At 39.0% G+C, this 26,157-nt stretch overlaps 1 protein-coding gene across 3 annotated transcripts in view; it reads left to right on the top strand.

The window, feature by feature from the left end:
• Positions 1 to 26,157, top strand: part of rnf130 (ring finger protein 130) — a 79,740-nt gene that overhangs the window by 45,190 nt on the left and 8,393 nt on the right. For all 3 annotated transcript variants that reach the window (XM_017693368.2, XM_017693369.2, XM_017693367.2), the window contains exons 6-8: positions 11,203 to 11,285; positions 19,458 to 19,554; positions 24,897 to 25,092. In XM_017693368.2, the coding sequence (XP_017548857.1) occupies positions 11,203 to 11,285; positions 19,458 to 19,554; positions 24,897 to 25,092 (376 nt within the window). The remainder of the gene's footprint in view (positions 1 to 11,202; positions 11,286 to 19,457; positions 19,555 to 24,896; positions 25,093 to 26,157) is intronic.

Raw genomic sequence — 26,157 nt, 5'->3', positions numbered from 1 at the left:
AAATTCCTCCAAGCTGGCGTGCAGGACTGATCAACAGTTATGGGAAATGTTTAGTTGCAGTTACTGCACAGGGGGGTCACACCAGATACTGAAAGCAAAGGTTCACATACTTTGCCACAAAAATGTAATATTGGATGATTTTCCTCAATAAACAAATGACCAAGTATAATATTTTTGTGTAATTTGATTAGCTGGGTTTTCTTTATTTACTTCTACAACAGTTTAGTCCCACCCATTCAATCTGCAGCAGTTCAGGCCCTCCCATTTGGCCTACAGCAGTTTAGCTCCAACCATTCAGTCCAAGGCAGTTTAGCTCCACTCATTCAGCCTACAGCAGTTTAGCACCGCATGTTCTCGGTGAAGCAATAAGACATGTTGCTTTTTGGATAAGGCACAAAACAGGACACTACAGTTACAATGTCAGAAACACTGGGTGCTTGTCCCAGGTTCCGCACCGCTGAACTGAGTGTGTCCCTTTAAAAAAGTCAAACGAAGGGCAGTCCAGATCATCCACCTGTAGAAGAGAGTGACAGTCAGGTCTTTGCTGAGGCAGGAGATTTGCTAGAGTACACAGCTGTTAGAGCAGAGAAGGAAAGAGGGGGAGTGTGTGTGTGTGTGTGAGAGAGAGAGAGAGAGAGAGAGAGGGAGAGAGAGAGAGAGAGAGAACACCAAGAAAAAATGAGCGAGAAGAGGAGGAGAAAGGAGGAAAAAAATGAGAAAGGTAAGACAAAAAGACTGAGAAAGAGGAGAGAAGAAAGGTAAATTAGAAGTGAAAGAGACAGAAAAAGTGAAGGGGAAAAAAAATATATATATATATATATATATAAAGAGAGAGAGATGGAATGACAATTAAATGAGAGAGAGTAGATGGAGGAGGAAGAGAAAGAAAATGAGAATAATGAGAAAAAGAAAGTGAGAAAGAGGAGAATGAAAAGATAAAAGAACAAGAATTGAAAAGAGACGGAAGAAAAAGAGAAAGAGAGAAGATGAGAGCGAGAGTGGAAGACAGAAAAAGAAGTGGAAGATGGAGAGAGTGAAGGAAAAAAGAAAAGTGAGAGGAGAGAAAACAAGAAAGGTAAAACAGAGAGGGGAGAAGAGAGAGAAAGATGGGCAGAGAAGTGATAGAGAGAGAGAGAGAGGGTCAGTCAGTGAGTGCTGCTTAGCAGATTGTGGTCAAGGTCGGGCTGGCTTTGGTCATGAATAAAACATCAGCAACCTTGAGAGAGTGCAGTAAGAAACTGAAGCCACCCCTCTGAGAGAGAGATATACAGCATGTATGTAAGTTACTGTATCTGCAGTAAAGTGCAGGAGGTGTTGATTGAACAGCTGCTGTCTGAAGCTCAGTGATGATGATGATGGGTATGTTGGTGTCATGGTTACGCTCAGATGTTCTATATCACTTGCAGCAGGTGTCTGATGGCTCCATTTGCCAAGGCTGAAACTTCATCACTTTTTCTTTGACGGTGTCCATGTGCAGTCTAGGCCTGGGTGACACGGCAGTGTAATCAGGTGTCACTGAAAATTGATGGATAACATGATGGAGATGTGTAAAAGGTGATCATTGCCTTGTAGGAAATGTGAACTGAGAGAGAACTAGAGGGACCAACTGGGGTTCAGGTTCATTTAAGAAGTGTGTGTGTGTGTCCGTGTGTGTGTGTGTGTCCGTGTGTGTGTGTCCATGTATGTGTCCAAATAGTCTTTTTTTTCTGTTAGGCTACCATCATACAGCAGGTAAAAGTGGCTCTAATCTGATTTTATCACCAAATCCATTTATTTCTTTTTTTGCTGTTTAAAATAACTTTCAAAAGTGACCTGTATGCGGCATTAGTCTGAACAGATCACACTCCTAAACTGACCCACAAATGGGGGGAAAAAAAAAACAAAACAGTGCTTCACATTGCTTCACATCGCTCATTCAGAGGTAAACAATCATAACTGCCAACAAGCACCAGTCACTCCCGGTGGGTTGAGTTTCATCTTGACCAGCATCACAGGAGCCATCATGAAGCTTCATTGACTGACAGCTGGGCTCATCACCCAGAATGTGTTCAAGCTTGCCATAAAAGGGGCGCGGTCACTTCTTTGGTTCTCAGATTCTTTAAACTTTACACTTTTTTTCTTTAATCCTGAGACCCCTATAGCTGCAGTCGGCCATTTCTTTGGAAATCTCTTCAAACGTGGAGAGTTTTCGATCGGTCTGTTCTGTTTTTTTTGTACAGAAACATTAGCCTAAATGTTTGAGGAAACACACACCATGAGAAGCTCACAAGTGCATTTTCAAAAAATATATATAAATAAAAAATTTAATAGAATATTAGGTGAATCTACATTAGATTGTATACACTGGTTTTACCACCACTGGCATACACAATTTTAGAAATTTGTCCAGACCTGATAGTGTTTTAGGTACAAAGTACCAGGCCGTGTGTAATTGTTTTTCTAATCAAGAATTTGTTTGATAGCATAAATCCTGTATTTTCTGTTTTCTTAAAGAAAATGGAAAGATCTAAAATAAGATCTGTTGGGGACAAAAAAAAACTGACCAACTCGTTTATTAACATCTTTTAGAAAAATGAGGTCTCCCCTAAGATTATGATGATTAAAATGATGAATGGATGCTGTTGAGGCTGTTTTGCTGTTCTGCATTGACAGTGTTCAGTAGACACTGTAAATGTTCCAGAGCTGTCTGTCAATGTAAATGGAACCTCTCAGAGCTTCTCTTTTTCAGCACAGAGATCTTTATCCATCACTTTCATATCAGAAAGATTAGTTGTTGGGACAGATTGTTGGTTAGAGTTCACAGAGTTTCCGGACATTGCGCTGCACTATTTGTATTCAACAAATATTCACACCTTGTAATTCTATTTTGACAACCCTCAAGTGTCCCCAGCCTTCAGGTGGTCAGTGTAGGTGTAGCAGTTTAGGGGTGTTGTCTCTGTTCAGGGATGTGTAAAGCACGTTTGATGGTCTTGCTAAGCTTGGAGGTCTGTTTTTGAACCCGTTGCCCATTACTCTGTGTTCTCTAGTTTTCTGCAGCCACAGAGTGAGCAGGGCAGTTTGTTTCACTGCATACTTACAGACAGGACTGGAACTAATAGACAGTCAAGGTCACGGTTTCTTCCTGTGTTTGAGCGTAAAGGTAACAAATTAAGTTTGAAGTGTTTTTGGTCCCACTTTATATTAAGTGTCTCTAATAACTGTGTAGTCACACGTGTAAGACATTGCTTTCACTGTATGTGCCAGCTTAAATAACATTTAGCATTTATGTTGCTGGTGCTGGGACACTAACCAGCTTCAGCTTTAAACCATTCTGTAATGTGACAGTACAGCAGACGTCCACTTGTCTTAACATGTAACTTTTATGACATTAATTAAATGTTCTATTAACCCCCAAAGCAATGTTAATTACCACTCCATTATTACACAGTACCTACATACCCACACACTGGAACTTTCCACTTGTTTTATAGTGTAACTTTAACACTGCAATGTAGCATTTCTGTGTAGAAGATACACTTGTGTAGTTACATTAAGCAAAACCAAAGTTGATACATGTGTAATTACATAGGCTGTACTTCTGTAATCTATCTATAGTATTACCTAAATCATCAGTAGTTAGTGTTGTTGCATATGGTATGCACAGTTATTAGAGACACTTAATATAAAGTGGGACCCTCAGCTTATATTTGAATAATGAAAGATGATTTTTGTATTTCTCTGTGTTGCTAATCTTTATGCTACTGAATTTTTAGCCTTTAACACCAGTGTTTTATTTACAATAGCAAGTCTACAATACTAAATTAATTTTGGCCAAAGCTTTTTTCTATTTTGCCCAAATTTTACCCATTATCCACTCATTAACTTACTGAAATATCAAAATGACTTTAAATGCAGTTGATGCTAGAACAGTGTTGAATGCTTTACCCTGTGCAGGGATCAGCAATAACAATTGCCCAAATGCCAGGGGCATGTTAAATGCGACATCAGGATAGCAGCACGAAAAATCACTTATCCACTTGGGCAAAGCTCCTGTTGATGGTGCAGGGCGTTAAGAGGACAACTAAGGCCAAACTCAATTCACCAGAACATTTAAACCATCGGCATGCAGAAGTGGTCTTACTTATTCTCATGAAACGAGCCAGTGGTATTACTTGTTTACGAACGACAACAGAGTAAAGCATGAATGCATGAATACAAAGAAAAGTGAGCTTCATTTTCTTGTGAAAAGCTGTTTTCATGGGTCAATTCTGATCAATCTGTACCCGAGATCTTCTGGAAGGTTTGAAGGGAATATCCTAACCATGCAGATAAAAGTGGATCTATTTTTATTTATTTATTTTTATTATTTTTTTTAATTACAACTTTTTTAAAAGTCCCTCAGGTGTCACGACAAGCCTCTGATACATTATGTACAGTGGTTAAAAAAAGCCCCTAGCATGTCTGGAGAGCTGGGCATGTGTTTGTGACCGTTAACATGTTGACAAGTTAGTCACAACAGCATATCACATAGTTAAAAAAAAAAAAAAACTTTCACTGACTATTAATGTGTGAGACCTTCAGTTTAAAAATGAAATAAAACAGTATTATTCTGACGCATGCAAATGCTATTGTTGAGATTGTTGAGAACCTGAATGTGAATGTATTTATAATAAATTAGAAATACAATTCAGTGGTAGAAATCTGAACAGTTTTGTTAAACAGGTTTATCATGGTGATCTTATTTATCTAAGCATGGAGTGCTTATTTTTATTTGAATAATACTTTACAAATACAAAGATTTGTTGGGACAGTTGAAATTTGCATTGAGACAGTGAACTTTTAGGTTGCTTGGCAGATTGGGCAAGTTTAGAAAAAAGCTAACATCGAGCCTAGCCCTACCACATCATTTGAACAGGACTGGAACATGGTTTTGGGCTGAGAAAACGTGCTTACATTGGATCGTGGCCCGTGAGCTGCTATTTGAAGATCCTGGCTAAAAAGCCTGTCTCACATTCAAATCATTTCAATTAAACATTTGCATTTTTGGTTGTTCTGATTGTCTTTTTATTAAATCAGGCTCATACAATCTAGCCCAGTATCTCTAGTAGAGTTGCATGACTAATTTTTAGGACTAGGATATAAAAAAGTGGACGTCTGTGTGAAGTATTTTGTTTGTTGATTGCTAACAGGGTGGGAGATGCTGTGCTTTGAGGTGTGAGATGTGACTGCAGAAGAGTGTTTGTTGTATTCTAGTTTCAGTTTTGGGCACACAAAAGTATGCAGACTGTCTGATGTAAACTGCATGTTAAAATCACCACAGCTCTCAGAGTCTCAACTCTCTAAAACGATCCTGTCTTATAAGAGATGGCGGTTCTCTAAACCTACCCAGTCTGGTGAACAAGGCTGTATGTCAGTGCAGTCTTGCGCAGCTCGTAGTAGTTTAATACTGTGTTATTTCCATATTAATAAAGCACTTTTTTCTTAGTGTAGCAGGGGAAAAACCTGCTGTCTGTTCTCTGTGCAGTTTCCACCTCCACCATATTGCAGGCACTGTCTTAAACTTGTTGAATACTGCACACAGCACCCAACTAGTGGATTTTTTTGTCAACTAGTCTATGCAACCCTTAGTCTTTAGTAGCTTATTTGTGTAGTCATGATTGTGTGAGTTGTAACCTCAGCTCCTGACTCCAGGCTGGTGCTGCAAGCTGATACTCCAGCCTGCCTGTTTTTGGCTTAGTTGGGTTGAGGAAGAGAGCCAGTGGTTTCTTATGAAGCTCTGATTCTTTGAGGAATGTGGAAAGGATAGCTTGTCGAGCCACTGGACTCATTTCAAAAGCAATCATGACTAGGAGCGTTTACAACCTTTACCAAGAGGAATTATTACTGGCATAATAAAAACTGTCAAAAGCCTGTTTTTGGAGTGCTAATAAACGGTTAAAACAACAGCCCCCAAAAGCGTTAATCTTTTTAGTTTATTTATTATATTTTATACACAGGGCTGAGTAAGTTATACTGGAATGCATTACAGGAAGTGTAGGAGATGATATGGTTTCTATGGTTACTTTTAAAAAGCGTTTTATAATGTAAGAAATTTATGTAAAAATAAAATAATCCTCCTGTGCAGTAAAATAAAGCTCTGCTGATGGTTCTGAGGCCGTTTTAAATGTGGGAGTTAATGTACAACTGATAATTCACCCTTTAAACCCTGAAGGTTGGCGCACAGACTGCTGATCACCATAGCAACACAGACAACGTTGTTGCCTAGCAAGCAGCTTACAAAACAAGCCAATTTGAACAAGAAACAATTTTGACCAGGAAGTTGGCAAATGACAGCTGACTTTAGCCTCGTAAAAAAAAAGAGGAATTTTACAAGAAACTTTGGTGGAAAAGTTTCTTGCTGGAGATGTGAGAAAAGCAGCAATAGTTGGGCTAAAGATTAAAGCAGTGTAAAGTACTTCTGCGTTTTGCTTTATATTTTTTAGCCTATACTAGCACATTAGCACATAATAAGACTTATTTACAGCCAAGATGGTAAAATGGACATAAAATGTTGTGGCTCCCAAGGTGGTTTGATTTTTGTGGAATGGCTCTTCTTAACATTTGTGTTGCTGACCCCAGTTTTATTTACATTTACGGTATTTGGGCAGACGCTCTTATCCAGAGTGGCTTACAATTTGATTGTTACACACACAGGTAGGCGAAGGCGGTGTTAGGAATCTTGCCCAAGGACCCTTATTGTGTAGTGTAGGGTGTTTGCCCAGGTGGGGATTGAACCCCAGTATACAGTGTAGAAGGCAGAGATGTTACCCACCACACTAACCAACCACTTTATGGCATTGTGCACAGAATCCTTTTTAGTACAGCTATTTTATTTTTTTTAAAGTGTATGTTAATTAATTCTAGATTTCATGTGGGGTTAGCTTTTGTGGAGAACATCAGTGGTCCACAGCCTGGTTATAGGATCTGAAACGGCTTTAAGATGATAGAACTAAAGAGTAAACTAAATGATTTTAACAGCCATTGTGTTCCTTCAAACCTTCCAGTTTGTTTGTGTGAACTTTGCCCTCCTTCTCTCCGCTAATGTTTCATACCAAACTGATCTTTTTCCTTCCTCATTCCATGTCGTTGTGTTATTTTTGGTTGAACTCCATCACATGCTTGCCTGCCCCTCACTGCTGTTTGTCGGATGACTGAGACGCACTAGTTCGGTCGCAGTCGATGGAGCTCTGCTGAGAACGGCCATTAGAAACTCAACACCGCTCACCACAGGGCGACCTTGACCAGGACACGGCCAGGTGACAGAAATAGCATCCAGAGAAAAAGATGCTTCCTGGAAGAACATCGGCGAACGTGACAGAAAAATGGGTGGAGTATTGAAGTCACTCGCTAACAGTCTGCTAGTTTCAGTAACTGAGGCAGCCGATGGATGGATGTTGATCGTTTTAAGAGCCTGTTAACTATGGTAATGTCTGTTGACTAAAGGTTTAGATTATTCCAATTTTTGAAATTTTCTTAAGTGGTGTGGTGTGAAATGATCTGTTCTAGAGAAACTTAACGAGTCAGAATTGTTCACAGGTGATAGGAACCAGACATCCACCTCTAAAAGCTCCTTCACATAAAGTTATTACACAATTTGGTTATGAATGCACTGCCTGATATCGAAGATTGTTTTCTGGTAGTTTTGGGGAGATTTAGGAAGGTTTTAGATTTGTAACATCCATTCATGGTGGAGGGATACATGCATGGTGTTCTAAGGCAAAATAGTCCCTGAAGAAAATTATTTCAGATTTTACCATAATCAACATACCATATAGAACTCAGAGGACACGTGTAGGTTCACTGGTGGTTTTGGGTAGTAAATAGAATGTCTATATTTGTGTTGTAGTCATGGTGACCCCTGATTCCTGTCACTACCTTTGACTGCAATAAACTTTCTTTTTCTTTTTTTTTGTATTAAACTTTGTCAAGTGTCATGAAGTGATGATGCAGTGCCGGTCAAAAGTTTGGGTATACCTACTTTTTTTTTTTTTTTTTTTAATTTAATTAAATAAACTTGGTTTCTTCTAAATAATAACAAATATATTAAAGTTTTTGCCCTGCGATGGACTGGCGACCCATCCAGGGAGTATCCCGCCTTCCACCCATTGACCACTGGGATAGGCTCCAGTTTCCCCTGTAACCCTCTAGGATAAGCGGCTTAGAAAATAGTCTTCTAGTGTTCTTAAAAACATATTGCCAGACAGTTACATGGCCGTTGCTAAGACAAATATAAATATTGAGAATGATGCATACATAAATATATATATGAATGAATTTTTTCCAAAGCAAGCAGTTTTCATCATCATTACATCATTATATCATCCTAAGTATGGTTTCTAAAGTTAATTAATGGAATGTGTGAAAGCTTTACAGCCCATTAGCTTTGCTATGATGAAGAATGGTGGGGTTTAAATGGTTTAAATAGCCCTGTTTGGTGAAAGAGAGCTTTTTATTTATTTTTTATTTTTTTTTTAATTAAATCATTGACTTGATTTTTTTTTTTCTGTTGTTGCAAAAAGTAATTTTGTATTTTACGTAATGCAATAATGAACACACCCATCTGCCTGTTCTGTACAGAATTACCTCAGAAACAGAAACGGGTCACTTTTCTGACCACTGAGCCTGCCACAGTGTTATAAATACATGTCAGCTTTACACACGGTGTGAAATCATCCATCCTGCTCAGTGACCTGCACGTCGCGCTTACTCACAAGTCTCTCTGGCTGCTGTAAAGCAGAAAACAAGGTGAATGTTTTGCTTAGACCTGTTTCCTGGTGGGAAAACTGCCCAGCACTCAGCTCTTTAGGTAATGGGATTATATCTACAGTTGGAAAGCTGACAAGCATCTAAAACTGCTTAATAAACCAGATTCTCCATTACTTTCCATTTTCCATTTTTCTGTGTCTACATTTCTACATTGATGTAGGTGGACGATAGCTAATTACATTTACTGTGTTCTGTTGGTTGGCTTAGTAGATCCCTCACATGATAATATTTTTACTTCTACTTGGGTATATTGGGGAGTAAAGTAAACTACTTACATTTCAGTCATAAAACTACATTTTAAAAATGTCTGTATAAACAAAACCAATTGTTAAGCTGTTAACTTAGGCTTGGTGTGAAATGCTCTGTTCTAGAGAAACTTAGAGTCAGAATTGTTCACAGTGGTGGAGATAGGAACCCGACGTGCAACTCTAAAAGCTCCCTCACAGAAAGTTACTACATGAAGCTTTTTGCATACATTGCCTGATGTGTGAGACTGTTTCTGATAGTTCTGAGAAGAGTGTGGTCTTAAAATCCATTCATGGTGGAGCAATACATGCAAGGCAAAATAGTCTCCACAAAACTTATTTTACCATCAACATTCCATATAAAACTCAGAAGACACATGTAGGTTCACTGGTGGTTTCAGATAGTAAATAAAATGACTATATTTGTGTTTGGTCATGGTGAACCACTGGGTTCCTATCACCACCACTGTAAAGGAATCTTAGTCAGTAAAGCCCAGTTTACACCTGACACATTTGACAACCATACCTCTCCCAGTGCAAAAAAACCCTTCTAGTACAAACAGAACTCCACCTAATATAATACAGTCCCCTCCCAGTGCAAAAAAATCCTCTCTCAGTACAACCCAAACCCCTCCCAGTACAACTAAACCTTTCCTAGTACAATCAAAGTCATTTTCAGCACAACCGACACTCCTCCTCATGCAGTACCTCACTGGGCATCTTTGTCTGCAAAGAAGATAGTCATAGAGGACATACAAGGTCAGGGGCCGCATGAAACGAAATGCCTAATAGCAACATGGATAGACACTACTGTACAAAACAAACTGCAAACAAAGAGGCTGAACAGATAAACAGTTGGTAATTAGTTGCCACACAACAAGCACATTTGCATATTCCATCAAACACAGCAATCAGATTTCAGCCCGACTGACCAGAGACACGTTGGCTGCCAAGTGTAAATGCACATGGCTTAAATCTTATCGGGATACATTCCAGATAGTAGACACATGAAGTGACCAGGTGTAAACTTGGGTGTGTGTTTCTCTGGAACAGAGCATTTCACACCAAATTACTCTCAGTGACTCTGTTTAGATCTCAACCACTGAATTATGCAAAAAAATTGGAAAAGTCAATGGGACTCCACTAATGTGTCCTGAATTCTCTTTTTTTTGCGTTTGTTGTTTTCAGCTCATGTTCTGCATTATTATTGTTCACACCTCTCACTTTGGAGCTTTAGACTAAAAGCATTCAAAACATTTGCTGATGGATGCTGGATGGACTAAGAAGTTCCACTGCAGTTCTTTATGGGAACTCAGCACTCCAGGAGTTTTTGAGCTGCTGCTCTTGTGCACATGCGCATGTCTAAGCTGCCATATATTGGACAGAATCTAGAGGATCTATGTTGGGAACTGAAACTGTGTCACACAGAAAATAGTCCCCCACTTTGGAGTTTTAGAGCTTCAGTTTTTGGATTTTCTTGAGCTCTAATTAGCCGTAAAAGTCCAGAATCTCTTGGCAGCTTTTGACTTCTCATGCTGCATTTTATCCGCTGATTTCTTTATTTATTTTTCGTTCTTTCTTCTTTTCCTCTCACCCAATTTCTTTATCTTTGATAGTCTCATTTATTATTTTTGATTTATAATTGAGTTTTTTTTCTTCAATATACTGTTTTCTTGGAATCTCAAGTGGCACAAAGTACAGTGTATTTATTCATTTGTTTTTCATCTTGTTTTGTTACTTTTTACCTTATAATCATATGTAATATTTTACACTAATATTAATTTCTTCATTCTCTCCACTCTCAAATGATCACCCTCATTTCACACTGTGGTCAAGCTGTTTTATTATTATTATTTGTTCTAGCTTTGGGTTTATTTATTTTTGCTTCTGCTTGTTTTATCAGTGCAGTATTGGCACAAACCCATATGGCGTCACCTGGCTGTTGCTAGGCAACCTGTGCTATGACACACCAGGGATTACATCATACCCTCGGCCTGCTGCTGCTTTCTACGACCTGTGTCTGTCTCTCCTGTCTGACCAGCCATGCTTTTCCAGTCCAGATGCAGTCCACGCTGCGGGCTGTGTTTACTCTGGACGCAGACTGATGTTTGGTTTGAGTTCAGCTCCTGTGTTCATGCTGTACTAAGCTGGGTCACTGTTTTTTATTTTCCAGGAAACGGACCCTGATTTCAATCACTGTGCCGTGTGCATAGAAGGCTACCAGCTAAACGACGTGGTCCGCATTCTACCATGCAAGTAAGTAAAAAAAAAAAGTAGCTCCTTGATCATGGAAAACATAATAACATGGGTGTTGTGTTGTTCATTACACAGTCCATACAGCCAATATAAGTTAACTAAGCTGCAAAACAGCCCGTTTATAGCATTCATTTTTGTCACAAAAATGAACATATTTACATCTATTCAGCATACACTTTAGCCCAATTAATTTACTCATAATAGATAATAGATAAAAGAAAATAATTTATAGTAGATTACTGATTTATAGTAGGTATTAGTTAATTCATAGCAGCTGCTGGATAATTAAGTAGGTACTGAATAATTAATAATGTATGGTGAATATTAGTAATTTCTAAATTATTCATGGGATGGATGAGGTCAGTGTTAAAGGATTTGTGTGTGTTTTATTAGAGCATATTAGTGTGAGTGTGTATGTGTGTTTGTGAGGTGAGAGAGAGAGATGTCTCTGTTGGATTGGAGCTGTGACTCACTGCCCCTGCTGGACCTTCTCTGGTTTATTTTTAGTGCTGCTTTCACTGACCTCCAGGCAGATTTTAAACCATCTCACTCACGCACACACACATGCAGAGAAAGCCACTTTTATTCCTCCTCAGATCATTCCCAGAGTTTCCAGCACCATCTGCTGGGTCTGCACCGGTCACACAGCTGGACACTAGGACAGAATCTTTGTAGGTCACCCTGCCCAAATCACTCTCAGCACTGTAATGAAAAATACCATCCAAAATGACCCTGTCCAAAACACTTTATTCAACCACCTGTCTAAAAGCACTCTACCAAAAAAGTGCATTTAAAAACACTCTCCAAAATCACTCTGTCCAAAACACTATTTATAATGCCCCATATTCTCTACCAAAGACACTGTGCTCAAAACAATCTCCAAAATCACTCTACCAAGACAATGTATTCAAAACATTGCAAAATCACTCCACCAAGACAATGTATTCAAAACACTGCAAAATCACTCTACCAAGACAATGTATTCAAAACACTGCAAAATCACTCTACCAAGACAATGTATTCAAAACACTCTCTAAAATCACTCTACCAAGACAATGTATTCAAAACATTGCAAAAACACTCTACCAAGACAATGTATTCAAAACACTCTCTAAAATCACTCTACCAAGACAATGTATTCAAAACACTCTCTAAAATCACTCTACCAAGACAATGTATTCAAAACATTGCAAAATCACTCCACCAAGACAATGTATTCAAAACATTGCAAAATCACTCCACCAAGACAATGTATTCAAAACATTGCAAAATCACTCCACCAAGACAATGTATTCAAAACATTGCAAAATCACTCCACCAAGACAATGTATTCAAAACATTCTCCAAAATCACTCTATCAAAACATTGCAAAATCACTCCACCAAGACAATGTATTCAAAACACTGCAAAATCACTCCACCAAAACAATGTATTCAAAACATTCTCCAAAATCACTCTACCAAAACAATGTATTCAAAAACACCTGCCAAAATCCCTCTTTACAAAACACTGTATTTAAAAATACCCTCCAAAATCACTCTACCAAAACACTTCCCAAAATCACTCTACCAAAACACTATACAAAAACACTCTCCAAAATCCCTCATACAAAACACTCTATTCAAATACTCTCCAAAATCACTCTACCAAAACACATTGTAAAAAATACCCTCCAAAATCACTCTACCACAACACTGTATACAAAATGCTGTCCAGAATCACTCTACCAAAACACTGTATTTAAAACACTCTCCAAAATCACTCTATACAAAACACTGTATTCAAAAATCCTCCAAAATCACTCTACTAAAACATTGTATTCAAAAACACCTGCCAAAATCCCTCTATACATTCCTGACTAACAGGCCGTAGTCTGTGAGGATCCACAACATCTCCTCCACCATCATCCTCAGCACCAGCTCCCCTCAGGGCTGTGTGCTGAGCCCCCTCCTGTTTACACTGCTCACATATGACTGCTCAGCCCTCCATCCAGGCTGTCATACTGTAAAGTTTGCAGACGATACGGCAGTGGTTGGATGCATCACAAATAGTGATGAGTCTGGTTATAGGCAGGAGGTGGAACACCTGCAGAGTTGGTGCAGTGAGAACAATCTCTGCATCAATGTGAAGAAAACAAAGGAGATGATTGTGGATTTCAGAAGGGGCAATACCATCCCTCCCCTCCCACTACACATCGGAGGATCTGCAGCGGAAGCGGTCTCCAGCTATAGGTACTTGGGCGTACACCTAAGTAACAATCTTACCTGGAGTAATAAAACTTCCAGCCTGATCAGGAAGGCACATTAGCACCTCTACTTCCTCAGATGGTTGAGGCGTGCTGGACTCAGGAGCCCAGTCCTCACCTCATTTTACAGGTGTGTGGTGGAGAGCATTCTGTGCTCCAGCATCACGATGTGGCACGGAAGCTGCTCTGCGGCAGAAAGGAAAGCTCTGCAGAGGGTGGTGAAGGCTGCACAGAGGACTGTTGGAGTCAGCCTTCCCACCACCATGGACATTTACACCTCCAGATGCAGGAAAAGGGCCAGTGGCATCATGAAGGACCCCACTCATCCAGCACACACACTTTTTGTCCCGCTCCCCTCAGGTAGGAGGTTGCGGAGCATTAAGAGTAAAACAACCAGACTGAGAAACGGCTTCTTCCCTGAAGCCGTAAGACTCTTAAATTCCAATTAGACATCACTGCAATGGCACTTCATGTCCACTTTTTTATCTCTGCTGCTGTACTGAATCAGTGCCTCCACTATATCCACTATACCCCTACACATGTCACTTTATACATTACCAGTATTAAGATGTACACCTTATACCTCGTGCTCATGCTGCTGTGTTTCATGCTGCTGTTATTTGCACCTTACTATTTATTTAATGTTGCTTTTGGGAGTTAACTGGAACCTTGAGTACACGATTTCGTTCAACCTCATGTACCACACGTGGTGCGAATGACAAAGCCTTATCTTATCTTAAATAGTGGATGCAGTAAATACGGAAAAACAATGATCTTTGCTAAACGTATGTTTCCCATTTATAAAATGAATAACAATGACAGTTTTGACTGGAAGGGTGAAGGGTGTGGGGTATTCTTTGAGTTTGCACAGCACTTTATGAACTGACCTTCTGAAGAATCTACAACAGAAAGCAGTTGGCATTTATTTGACATCATTTTGGTCTCTGCATATTTCAGTATGTGAAAGGACATTGATGGTTACCCTAATTTACCATGTGGCCGAGCAAGATAAGCAGGGATTGAAGAAGTTGAAATGAAACTTAATCAACTAAGACAGCTCTACATCAGCAAGACAAAATGAAAGATTAGTAAAGAAAATAAATAAAAGCTCAACTGAGAATACAATAGCGATAACATATGTAATAAAAATGAATGAAAAGTAAGGAAAAGAAGCAACTAAGTTAATGTGCAATAAGAGAAACTAAACATCTCAAACAGATGTATTTTTCAAGAAGATAGGAAAGTAAAATTGAGCAGTAAAAGAACCAACATCAAGAAGTGGTTAGGAACTTAAAAAGTAAAAATGAAATGGTCAAGTGACACCAGCGAGCGGAGCATTAGAGTTCTGTAGTTCAGTAAAAACTTGGATATTTCGAATCATCTACAACACAATATCCATTAGTCCATATCGTTTCACCATGCAATAAACGACTTAAGCATGCAAATGGTTCTTTGGGTGTTCTTTACTAAAGAACCCTTGAAGAACCATCTTTTTTATGAGTACTGGTAGGTGTATGTTTGGAGATTGCATCACTGTAGTTGAGGATGGATGACAAGGTAATATATATATATATATATATATATATATATATATATATATATATATATATATATATATATATATATATATATATTTTGCATTTGGAAATGCCTCTTATTTCGGTATAAGAATCAGAGCTTTTGCCTACATTTACTGACTAGCTCATACATTTGATATATAACCGTGATATTAATATTCACAGTGATAAAATCAATATTGGGGTCTCTGAAATACAGCAAAACATCAGCAAGGACATCATAGAAAAACTCTTCTGTGCCTAGTTTTCTCTCAACATTTAGCCTGCAGTTCATACTGGGCCTGTTTTAGGCTTTCTGCAAAAGCTGCAGTGATTAAGATTTTAACCACTGCTCTCTAAGTGCACCATGAAACCCTCACCTCCACAGAGTATCTTCTGTCTCACTCTCAGGAAAATATGACCATGTCTGAATCTGCTAGGCAGCTCTGTCTGCTTCTCTGGCCTGATAGCCTCTATTATCTCTTCCACAGCAGAGCCAGATCTTTCAAAACAACCCCCGACCATTGGGATTAAATGAAGCTAAATGTAATCTCCCCAAGGCCTGTGTTACTCTTAGGGTTATGTTTATGAGTGAATCACAAGTAAACCATTATTACGTTGCTTTGTGGATTACGCAATCGTTATTTACGAAGCGCATGTTGAATTGTGAACAATGAAACCCAGCTGGCCAGTAAGCAGAAGGGGGGCTGGTCTGGCTTAGAGCACAAAGCTTCGGCCTTCTTCATTTATGAGATTTCAGTTCAGTGCTCAGCCTTAGCAAGCATTGCGCCCCCTGCTGGCCACAGCTGGCATTACTTAGGCATAAAAATGAACAGCATGACTGAAAAAAGTGAACGAGAGAGGAAACCTGCATAAGCTTCACTGTTCTTCAGTCACCAGTCTGATGTGGCTCAGCCTTTTTATCAAAACTACATACACACAAAGTAACAAGCCAGTACAACCCACAGAGCATATAAGAGAATGGAAACAAGATTTCAGTAAATGCTGTTGTGTTTAATGTTTAATGTGGGATGTTTTGTTCTCCCACGTCAAACATGTAGCTGCCTACTAACTCCTAAATAGCAGTGGCGTCAGACTGAAACTGCAAAGGGGAACAAATCACAAGCTGGTGAGTTTCAGATCTAATCTGTCAGCATCAGACCACAAAGAAGAAGAAAGAAAAACTTAAAGCACAAAAACAGGGACACTGAGGCTGATATTGACACTAAGATAAATGAGAAGAGGAAGGAGAGAACAGAAGGAAGATGTTGCTGAGCTGAAGGAAATGATTAACATGTGGTTGAGAGAGAAGGTGAAGTGAAGCAGATGTCCAATAATAAAGATAATAGTAATAGTAATTCAGTTATTTGACAGTGCCCAATCTAAACAGCCATTAAAGAAATGTTATTCATTTTTATTGTCAAGAAAAAAAAGCAGAAAATATGTTTAGAACACAGAAGCCTCAGCAACTTATATGTTAGTCCACTCTTTACCATCATTACAGCTTTCATTCCTTTCAGGAGATTCAGTTTCAGTTTCTGAAAGAAATCTGCAGACACGCAAGGTTCTTAGAGGTTAGTTTTGTGTTTTCTTCTTCTCACCAGCCCATTAAATGAAACTAAAGCTGACAACAACATCTCCTCTAATCACATTGCAAGTCATTTGTTTACTGCCCACTGGTGGAACACAAAAGCAGATCTAAAGATGAATCAGAAAAGCAGATTTCTAACTGATGGATCATACGTTGCACCAGCCTTTCAGGCATATTTTGAAGAAGTATGACACACATTTAAGAGCGTTAAAAACCATTGAAATAAAAAAAGTAGTTTATATTTCTCCTTATCTCGTGTGTGTGTGTGTGTGTGTGTGTGTGTGTACGCGTGCGTGCGTGTGCGTGCGCATGTGCGTGCGTGTGTGTGTGTGTGTGCGCGTGCATGCGTGTGTGCCAGCCCTTTTGTTCCTGATCAATAGACCAGAGCCGAGCTAATGGCACATCACTTGACCCAGTCAGAGCCATTCAATTTACGTCCTACTGCATTACCCCTGTGCCTAATGTATCCACTTTAAAGTATGTGTATGTACGTGACTTTGTGGGTGTCTCTGGTTCTTCATAATAGCTGCTATCTGTCTATACTGACTCTTTCAGGTCTGCAGTAAAGCCTTTCTGCTTCTGCATATCTTTGCGTCATATTTTTGACAGAGCCATCTAGTATTATAGCTAAATCCAGCACAATTACTCCGTAAACAAACTCTATAAGCACTCCTATACACTAGACTAGGAGATATTAGTCCATAAATGACTCCATTAAACGGTACTGTACACTAGAATAGTAGATAATACTCCATAAACAACTTCAATAAATGCTCCTATACACTAGACTAGGAAACATTAGTCCATAAACAACCTCTAAAAACATTACTATACACTAGACTAGGAGATATAAGTCTATAAACGACCTTAATAAACACTACTATAAACTAGACTAGGAGATATTAGTCTATAAATGACCTTAATAAACACTACACTAGACTAGGAGATATTAGTCTATAAATGACCTTAATAAACACTACTATACACTAGACTAGGAGATATTAGTCTATAAATGACCTTAATTAACACTACACTAGACTAGGAGATATTAGTCTATAAATGACCTTAATAAACACTACTATACACTAGACTAGGAGATATTAGTCTATAAATGGCCTTAATAAACACTACTATACACTAGACTAGGAGATATAAGTCTATAAATGACCTTAATTAACACTACACTAGACTAGGAGATATTAACCCATAAATAACCTCAATAAATGCTTCTGTATGGATAGGATTTTGGCATGGTCTTTGAGACACCTTTTCAGTGATGTTGCGTGAGACAGATGAATACAGGCCCACAATTTCCCATCGTACAGAACATTCCAGTTATTTAAGTTGATATCTCAGAAACTGCATGTTATAAAACTAAAAAATAATAACTAACTATAAAAAACAATTCAAAAATGCCGCACCGCATGTTCATGTCACTATGGAACCTTATTTTAGTCACGTGCCTGCATTTTAGAGCAGGAAGTGGGGCGGCATCCCTCTCCCTCATGGCCACATGATGAGCAGTTAGATCCCATTCTTTTGAAGTAAATGTGTCCAATACTCTGAAAATCAGTGTCATATTTTCTGTAGTCAAGTTCTGTTTCATGTTTTAATGAAGAATATGATTCTATGTGTGTACAGCTGTTCCAAGCTGTGTCTGTTAGTCATGTACTGGCTACTTTTGGGAACGTTTCAGTGTAATGAATGTTTTGGTAATAACAAAATGAAATGTTAAATCATTTGTTTTATGACTTTGAATCAGTTCAGTAGAGTGATCCACGTGCACTTAAACTGTCCAGTGTCTAATAAGACATGCACGCGCACACACGCACACACACACACACACACAGCCGTCTAGTGTATTTTCAGTCTACTGAGGTGTGCGTGTGTGTAGTGAACACCCTCATCATTAATTTATGCGTTACTCTGTCTCCATCAAAGCAAATAAAACGCTGCTGGAGTTCTTTGGGCCAATTGTTCTCCCTCCTCTCTCTTTCTCTCACTCTCTCACTCACACACACACACACACACACACACACACACACACACACACACACACACACACACACACACTCACACACTTGTAGCACATTAAAGGCTCTTAGGCAGAACTGGCACTCAAAGCTCTTTCACCAGGTCCACTAATGCTTCACTGTGGCACCACTTAAACTTCCAGCAGTGGAGTTATATTACAGGTGGATGCACCTCCTGATGGAGCTTTCTTTATTTTTGCTATTTTCCTTGTAATCAAATCCCCAAACAGGGCTGTTCGGACCCTGCCTACTCGCAATACACGTGATCGGCTCAAATACCATAACCGGGAACGCGTGTTCTATTTGTTAACTTAACAAGCCGCACATACTAATTAGGATTATATAATTAATTACTTTAAATTCCTAAAGTTTTGAAGCTCGTACCTTTCCTGTAAAGGGCAACATGCACTTTTAAATTACGTTAAAAAAAAAAAGAAGAAGAAGAAAAAAAAAAACGATTAGCGATTAGCCTTTTGGCTAAAGAACTGGATAATTTTGTTATTATTATTGTTATTTTTATTTTTTTATTATTTATTTTTGTTGTTATTATTAGCTAGATCCCATTGTTTTGAAGAAACCGGATCACAAAGTATTAAAATCTGTGTGAAGCATTAAGAACTGTCACATATTTGCTACTGCTACTGTTATCACTTAAAACTTAAAGTTAAAACTATTGATTAAATGACCTCAAATGTGGAAACTACCACAGTGACCACACTGATGACCGTGTCTCTTTCTGTTTTCCAGGCATGTCTTCCATAAGATGTGTGTGGACCCCTGGTTGAATGAGCACTGTACTTGTCCAATGTGTAAACTCAACATCCTCAAAGCTCTGGGCATCATGGTGAGCACAAACAAAACCACCAGGCATCATTTGAATAAATGCAAATGAACAGAAACAGTAAGCAGTAACAGTGGGTGCAGATTTCTCCTGGACACCTCCAGCCATCGCATGAATTTATTAAACTCCGTAATCAGCAGCATCTGATTTAACATGATGAAGTATTGATTAGAGAAAGCTGATATTGGATTAAAAACTACAAATAATTTTGTAGTTCCTTGAGGAGAGGGCAAGAAATGGTCAAACGCATTAACATGCATAAAATAGCTAGAGGCCGCATTACAGAAAACATTAGCATCTAAAAATGGGCATCCTCTAACTGCTTCACCCCAGATAGTGAGCATATCAGACTACTCCGATTATTGTCCTGCGCACCAGGTCTAACTAGTTTTCATCTCCTCAAAGAGATTTTATGGATGTGGCTATTTTATAGACAGATATTTTCATACAAGTGGTGTTATTGACTTGGCCTAATATAAAAGAATCTTTCTTGAAAATGTTTCAGACACTCTGCTGGATTGGCAAAGGATAATGAAAGACAAAAATGAAGGAAATATAAGTAACGTGTAAACTGGGTGGAAACTGAATGGTGAAAAATGGCATTTTGTCTAATACTCTATTTAACCACCGTGGGTCACCCGGAAGACCCTCAACAAAAAGGCAGCAGCCCGCCAGCTTTGAGGTCGGCGCCTCTTACTAACTGGGAGCATGCTGTCGACCTCCAATGTAGAATGCTTTGGTTTTGGGGTTTTTTTGGCATATTGTGCCAGTTATGGGTTCGTTTTCTGTCTGATGTGCTTCTCAATAAGAACCAGTAAAGCTACACAGCTGCTCAGCGACGGCTAACAGCAGCAAACACCACAGAACGTGTTTGTTCCTCTGTCACTGCAACATCTGTCACTCAAATTTGTTCTCTCAGATGTGAGTCTTAATTTTCTAAACACTTGTAATTTGAGCATCAGTTGGTTGAAAGTGAGCCTGTACCATGATGTGTGGTCCTTTTTGGCCTGATAACTAAGCTGGCAATTGCAGCTAACTCACTACAGCTCCAAACACCACAGAACAGGTTTGTCCTTCAATACCAATCACTCTTAAAGATGAGTCATTATCTGTGCTCATGTCAGTCAGAATCAAACCTGCATGGTGGTGTGTGGCACTGTTTGGACCTGTCGTCTCCTCGCTAAAGTACTGTTGGGTTAGCTAAGGAGCTACAGATCCAAACACCGTGGAGAAGCCTGTCACAATCCTGATATTTTAGCTGATGATTAACTGTCACATACATTTTTGCGATTAACAATATACTTACTTCTCTTGTTCACTGAATGCAAGTATTGAAGTATTAGCTCAAATTGGCAAAATTGATTGATCTTATCCAGACTTACAATTTGATAATTTTACACAGGTAGGCAAAGGTAGTGTTAGGTGTCTTGCCCAAGGACTCTTATTGTTATAGTATAGGGTGCTTATCCAGCTGGGGGATTGAACCCCAGTCTACAGCGTAGAAGGTAGAGGTGTTACCCACTACACTACACCAACCACGTTGGCAACCATGTTAAGCAGCTCCTCTCTTCTAGTTAGATTTAGCAATTGTTTTTAGGATGTTTTGACATTAATTGTATGATTGACTGAAAAGTGTGCACTGCGTTTCGCGACTGTGTGAACAAACTAAACTTTTAATTTGATGGGGTTTTTTTGGGGGGGTTTAGAAATGGCACAGGATGAAATGGAGCACACCACTTATATTTACACATTTTTATGCCCCACACAATAAGATTCTCTTTACATTATGTTAATATTTCATGATGGGTGGGTCGATAGCAATAGGCCAGAATAAGATCCTGTTCTGTTAACTTCCATTAAAATTTAATCTTGTTTTCCTTCTCCTGTAAAGTTAGCTTTTTGGAGAGAGAAGCTTTTGTTCCAGCTGTGACAGTAAATGTGAAGGTGCAAGACCGATGCTGAACAAACACTAAGTACTGTAGGTGCTAAACTGTTCTGTAAAGGTAGTAGTTCTATATTTATGGTGTCTGACGACAATCTAATAACAGTAGTTAATAATAGTTATTTTAGTATGCATCATAATTGCATATTTTGTACTGATTATATGTTGCACAGAATAAAACAGTCTGTATGTATTACTGTTACAGTAGGCACAATAACTACTGCACAATGCATTCCTGATTGTGTGACTCACATGCTGATAACAATCTAATGACAGTTGACTTGATTGATCGATTGGTTCTTTTAATTTGCCACATGAAGTGCTGTAGTGCATATACACAGTAAAAATATATACAACATTTGATATTGAAATACGTACAGTAATTATATCTGTGCATTCTTACAGAGGCTGGAAATATGACAGGCTATAATGATATACACAACACAGAAGAGATTTCTAACTTTACCAAAGTATAAAAAAGCTGTTTTTGGATGAGAGGAATCTATAATTCTCAACTGAAGAAACAGCTGTTCCAAATGTCTTTGGAGCTCATCAACAACACTTTTCAGTTTATTGTGGATTTTAATGTTCATGTATCCATACAAAACTCTAATATATCACATACTGTGTAGGACTGGTAAAACCCTATTAGAGCTGGATTCGTTTTAGCACAGGGGGTCTGGTAATGTAATCTATGTTTGATTTGACTGGCCGATTTGTCTGGATGAAGGATCTCTGTAATTTACCCAAATTACCCCAAACAGCCTGGATCCAAACATCATCGTGTGGATCTCAGCATTATGCGACGCTGCTGAACAATAACATGCCGTGCGGCTAAATGTTAAATACAAATGGTTATTGCACGTTGTAGCCGCAAATAGTGTGAGTCACATATTACACAATCCTAATTGTGGATAAAGAAGAAGGAAAAAGTAATCAGACTACATGAATATGTTAAGAAAAAATAGAAATTAAGCATTTATAATGATAAACTCATAATTATGTAGTATGATTTGTTTCTCCTGCTTAAATGTGATTTTCATTCAGTTGTGTTGGAAAAGGCTTCATTGTTCATCACACTTAAAACCAGCGCACATTAATGACACCTGGTGGTTAAAACCATAAACAGCAGCTGTAAATCTGCTCTGTTTTTGAGGATGTTTTAGGATAAAATCCAAATTATTACATAATTTATTTGACAGTGATGGCATTTCTAGAGCACTGAAGGTAATTTGTGCCAGAAACATGACGCTAGGATGTGTTCCATGATTAAAACAGTGCATCACTTTAAAGGCTCAAGATAGCAAATCTGATAAACTCATGCATGACCTTATTCACCATTTGCCCTAGACTGCCACAGTATGTCCTACCAGGCTTAAACCAAGATTTTAGTGTTTGGTTTTGGCTTGAAACCATGTGTATTTTTGGAAAATTAAACAAGCATCACTATCCAGTAAACCAATACAGTGATTTAGACTCTGTAGCATTTAGTAGTAGCATCTCCTTTGTCCACTAGAGGGCAGTGCTGCAATATTGTATAAACAGGCATGCAGACATTGATGCAGTGCTTTAAAGGGGTTGTTTTTTTTTTTTTAACTCATGATCTGTAGCTTCAGTATCAAATGTAACATCACTAACTTCTTCATTAGAAGTACCTGCACTGCAAAACATGATCTTAGCAAGTGAAAACATCTTAAAACGTAATCCTTTAGTATAAGAGTGGTTCTAACTAGAACTCTTTAGGTGTTGGTAGAACCATGAGTTCTATATTAAAGCATTTGCCTGTCTAGTTCTTTGCATGGTGAGATGGTTCTTCAAAACTGCTGTTGTTACAATGTCAAGCTTATAACAACAGCAGATCACCTTTTGGAGAAAGGAGGATGGTATTTTCCAGATTTGAATGCTTTTCTTGTCTTGCAGTAGACTAACGAACAGGCACTCAAACAGAGTTTAGTCATATTTACTACTTCACCATCTGGTGTATACGACCTTCTGATGAGCGCCGAACACAGTGTTAAATAACTCCAAACACCAGACAACATACTGTACTTCTGCATGTTTTACTGCGCAATAATTATATTATTAAATAACTGATTATAACTTATTTTGGGAAAGAAAAGAAATATAAAATGTGGCTGGTGGAAAAGGTTAGTTACTTTTTTTTTTCTTTTAAACTCAAGCAAATAAAGAGTGGTGGTGTATTAAAATGTGCTGAAGTGTGTTCTCTGTGGAGATGGTGTTCAATTATTTTCACCTAGAAAATCAACAAAAAGTGTCATTTGATCGATTCGATGGTGTCTCTGCAGCAGAAGGAAAAGTGTTCTTAGCAATTCTGTTGATTCATCCATCATGAAATGTTAACATAATGTCAAGCTGTTTTTTAAATTATGTGTTTAAAAAAAGAAAGAAAATAATAATAAATAAATAAATAAATAAATAAATCAAGCTTGACACGAGATCATATAGGCTACATTTACACAGCAGGTGAAAGTGGCCCAAATCAGATTTTTTTCCTCATATGTGACACGGATGTGTCATCTTTGTGGCACTGTGAACAGCAAAACCACGTTGAATCGGACATTTTCAATTCCGATTTGAGACGCTTTCATACGTGGTACTGAAATCCGTTCCGTGTCCGATCTGCGGCAGTGCGACTCGGTCTGAACAGCCAGATCGGAATTCATGCGACTTTTATGCCAGCCCAACTCGACATTCATCATTATTTCGCGCTGCTGAGACTCACAAATATTTATGCTGATGTTTCTGTACCAAAAAAAAATAGAGGAGACTCTTCACAGACGCTTTGAAGAGGTTTCAAACGAAACAGCCGAGGAGGAGCCCGAAGCTGCAGCGCCAGAGAACAGTCTATAGAACCCGAGGACACAAACCAAAGAAGTGGCCGTGGCCGAATACCGGGCCCTTTTCACAGCAAACTTGAGCACACTGTGGGTCATGAGCCCAGCGCCAACCACTGGAACTTCATAATCGCTGCTGTGATGCTGGCGAAGACAAAACCGCGAGGGACTAGTGTTCACTAGTCGTCATGATTGTTTACTTCTGGATGAGCCTTGTGAAGTTGTTCTTTTGCGCATGTGGGTCGGTTTGGGAGCTGATCTGTTCAGACTGATGTCACATACGGGTCACATTTAAAAGATGGTGTGAAGAGGCAAACAAACAAATCGGATTTGGGGAGAAAATCAGATTTGGGCCACTTTTACCTGCTGTGTAATCGTAGCCTTTCTCCCAGGAGTGATTTAAGATGAGTTAGTTCTGGGTGTCCTTGCTGGAGTTTTTCCACAATTAATGTGTAACCTGATGTCAAGATGCTGCTTTAACAGCAGTTTGAACTGATCTGTGTGTGTGTGTGTGTTTGTGTGTGTGTGTGTGTGTGTGTGTGTTACAGCCCAACCTGCCATGTGTGGATAACGTGGCATTTGATATGGAGCATGTGTCACGCAGTCAGAGTTCCAGTCAGCGGGGGGCGCTGGTGGACCTATCGGAGAGCGTCAGTCTGGAGCCGCTGCGGCTCTCCAACTCCACCCAACTGCCCTCCGACTCCGAAATGACCACCCGCAGCGACATCAACATTGCAGTGACCAGTAAGAATCCACAGCATCCTCCTTGTTTCTCTCTCTCCCTCTCTTCTTAACTGCTATCTCTCTGTATCTCTCTCTCTCTCTCTCTCTCTCTCTCTCTCTCTCTCTCTCTCTCTCTCTCTCTCTCTCTCTCTCTCTCTCTCTGCTTCCTGTGTATTGACCTGATCACGTTGATTTAGAAAAGTCAGTGTTTCAGGTAATTAAAGGGTTACAGAGACAATAAAATGAGTGAAAAGAGTCTAAACAGTTTGTTTAAACACTGATTACAAAAAATCTAAAAATGAACAAGCTTCCCTGTGATGTGCTGTGTTATTAGCTGACCGCTCAGCAGGCTCCTGTTGTTGTGGAGAACTTTGCATGTTTGCATTACCAGCAGGACATGTTGTTTCAGCGTGTCTTTTTGTGAATAATCAAAGCAGTTCTTCAAATTAACGGGGGTTTGGCGCTCCCTGTGATCAGGGTTGGGCGGCAGCATCACTGCAGTACTGAAGCTATTAGTTTACGTATGATGACATTTTTCAAATCAATTAAAATTTCAATAGAAACAGAAAACAGTCGTTAGTCTTTAAAATAAATTTCCAGCTTTTTACAGTCGCTGAGAAGCATTTTTCAGTGTTTTTGGCTCTTCACACTGCTCTCTGCAGAAACATAGCAGTCCACTGTGTACCCAGCATGCTCTACAGCTACAAAAACAGAAGCAAACACATCTGAAAACATGCAGTAGAAAAGCTCCAAAATTGCACATTTATTTAAATTGACAGTGAGGAAGATTTTTGTCCTCTCCTATAAACGTAATGTTTTGGAGATACCGAGTTTTCTTTGGACACTGATCAGATCTGCAGATAATGGGTTAACCAGTTTACTGACTACGAAGTTAAAAAACTGCCAGTTGCACTTTTAAGTTTAGTCAAGAGTACAGTCAAGATTCCAGTCCTGTCCTGTTTTCCAGTTAAGCTCGTGCTCACGCTTTGAAGTGAATCTAATCTACTCATCAGAAGCTTTAAACTTGTGGAGTTTAGCTCGAGTGTTGCGCTCTCATTAAAGCAAAAGGCAGGACGGGTGGGTTCG

Source organism: Pygocentrus nattereri, chromosome 8 (genome assembly GCF_015220715.1).
Source record: "Pygocentrus nattereri isolate fPygNat1 chromosome 8, fPygNat1.pri, whole genome shotgun sequence".
Classification (NCBI taxonomy): domain Eukaryota; kingdom Metazoa; phylum Chordata; class Actinopteri; order Characiformes; family Serrasalmidae; genus Pygocentrus; species Pygocentrus nattereri.
Note: the sequence above shows the minus strand (reverse complement) of the source record. Positions and strands in the feature narration are given on the sequence as shown.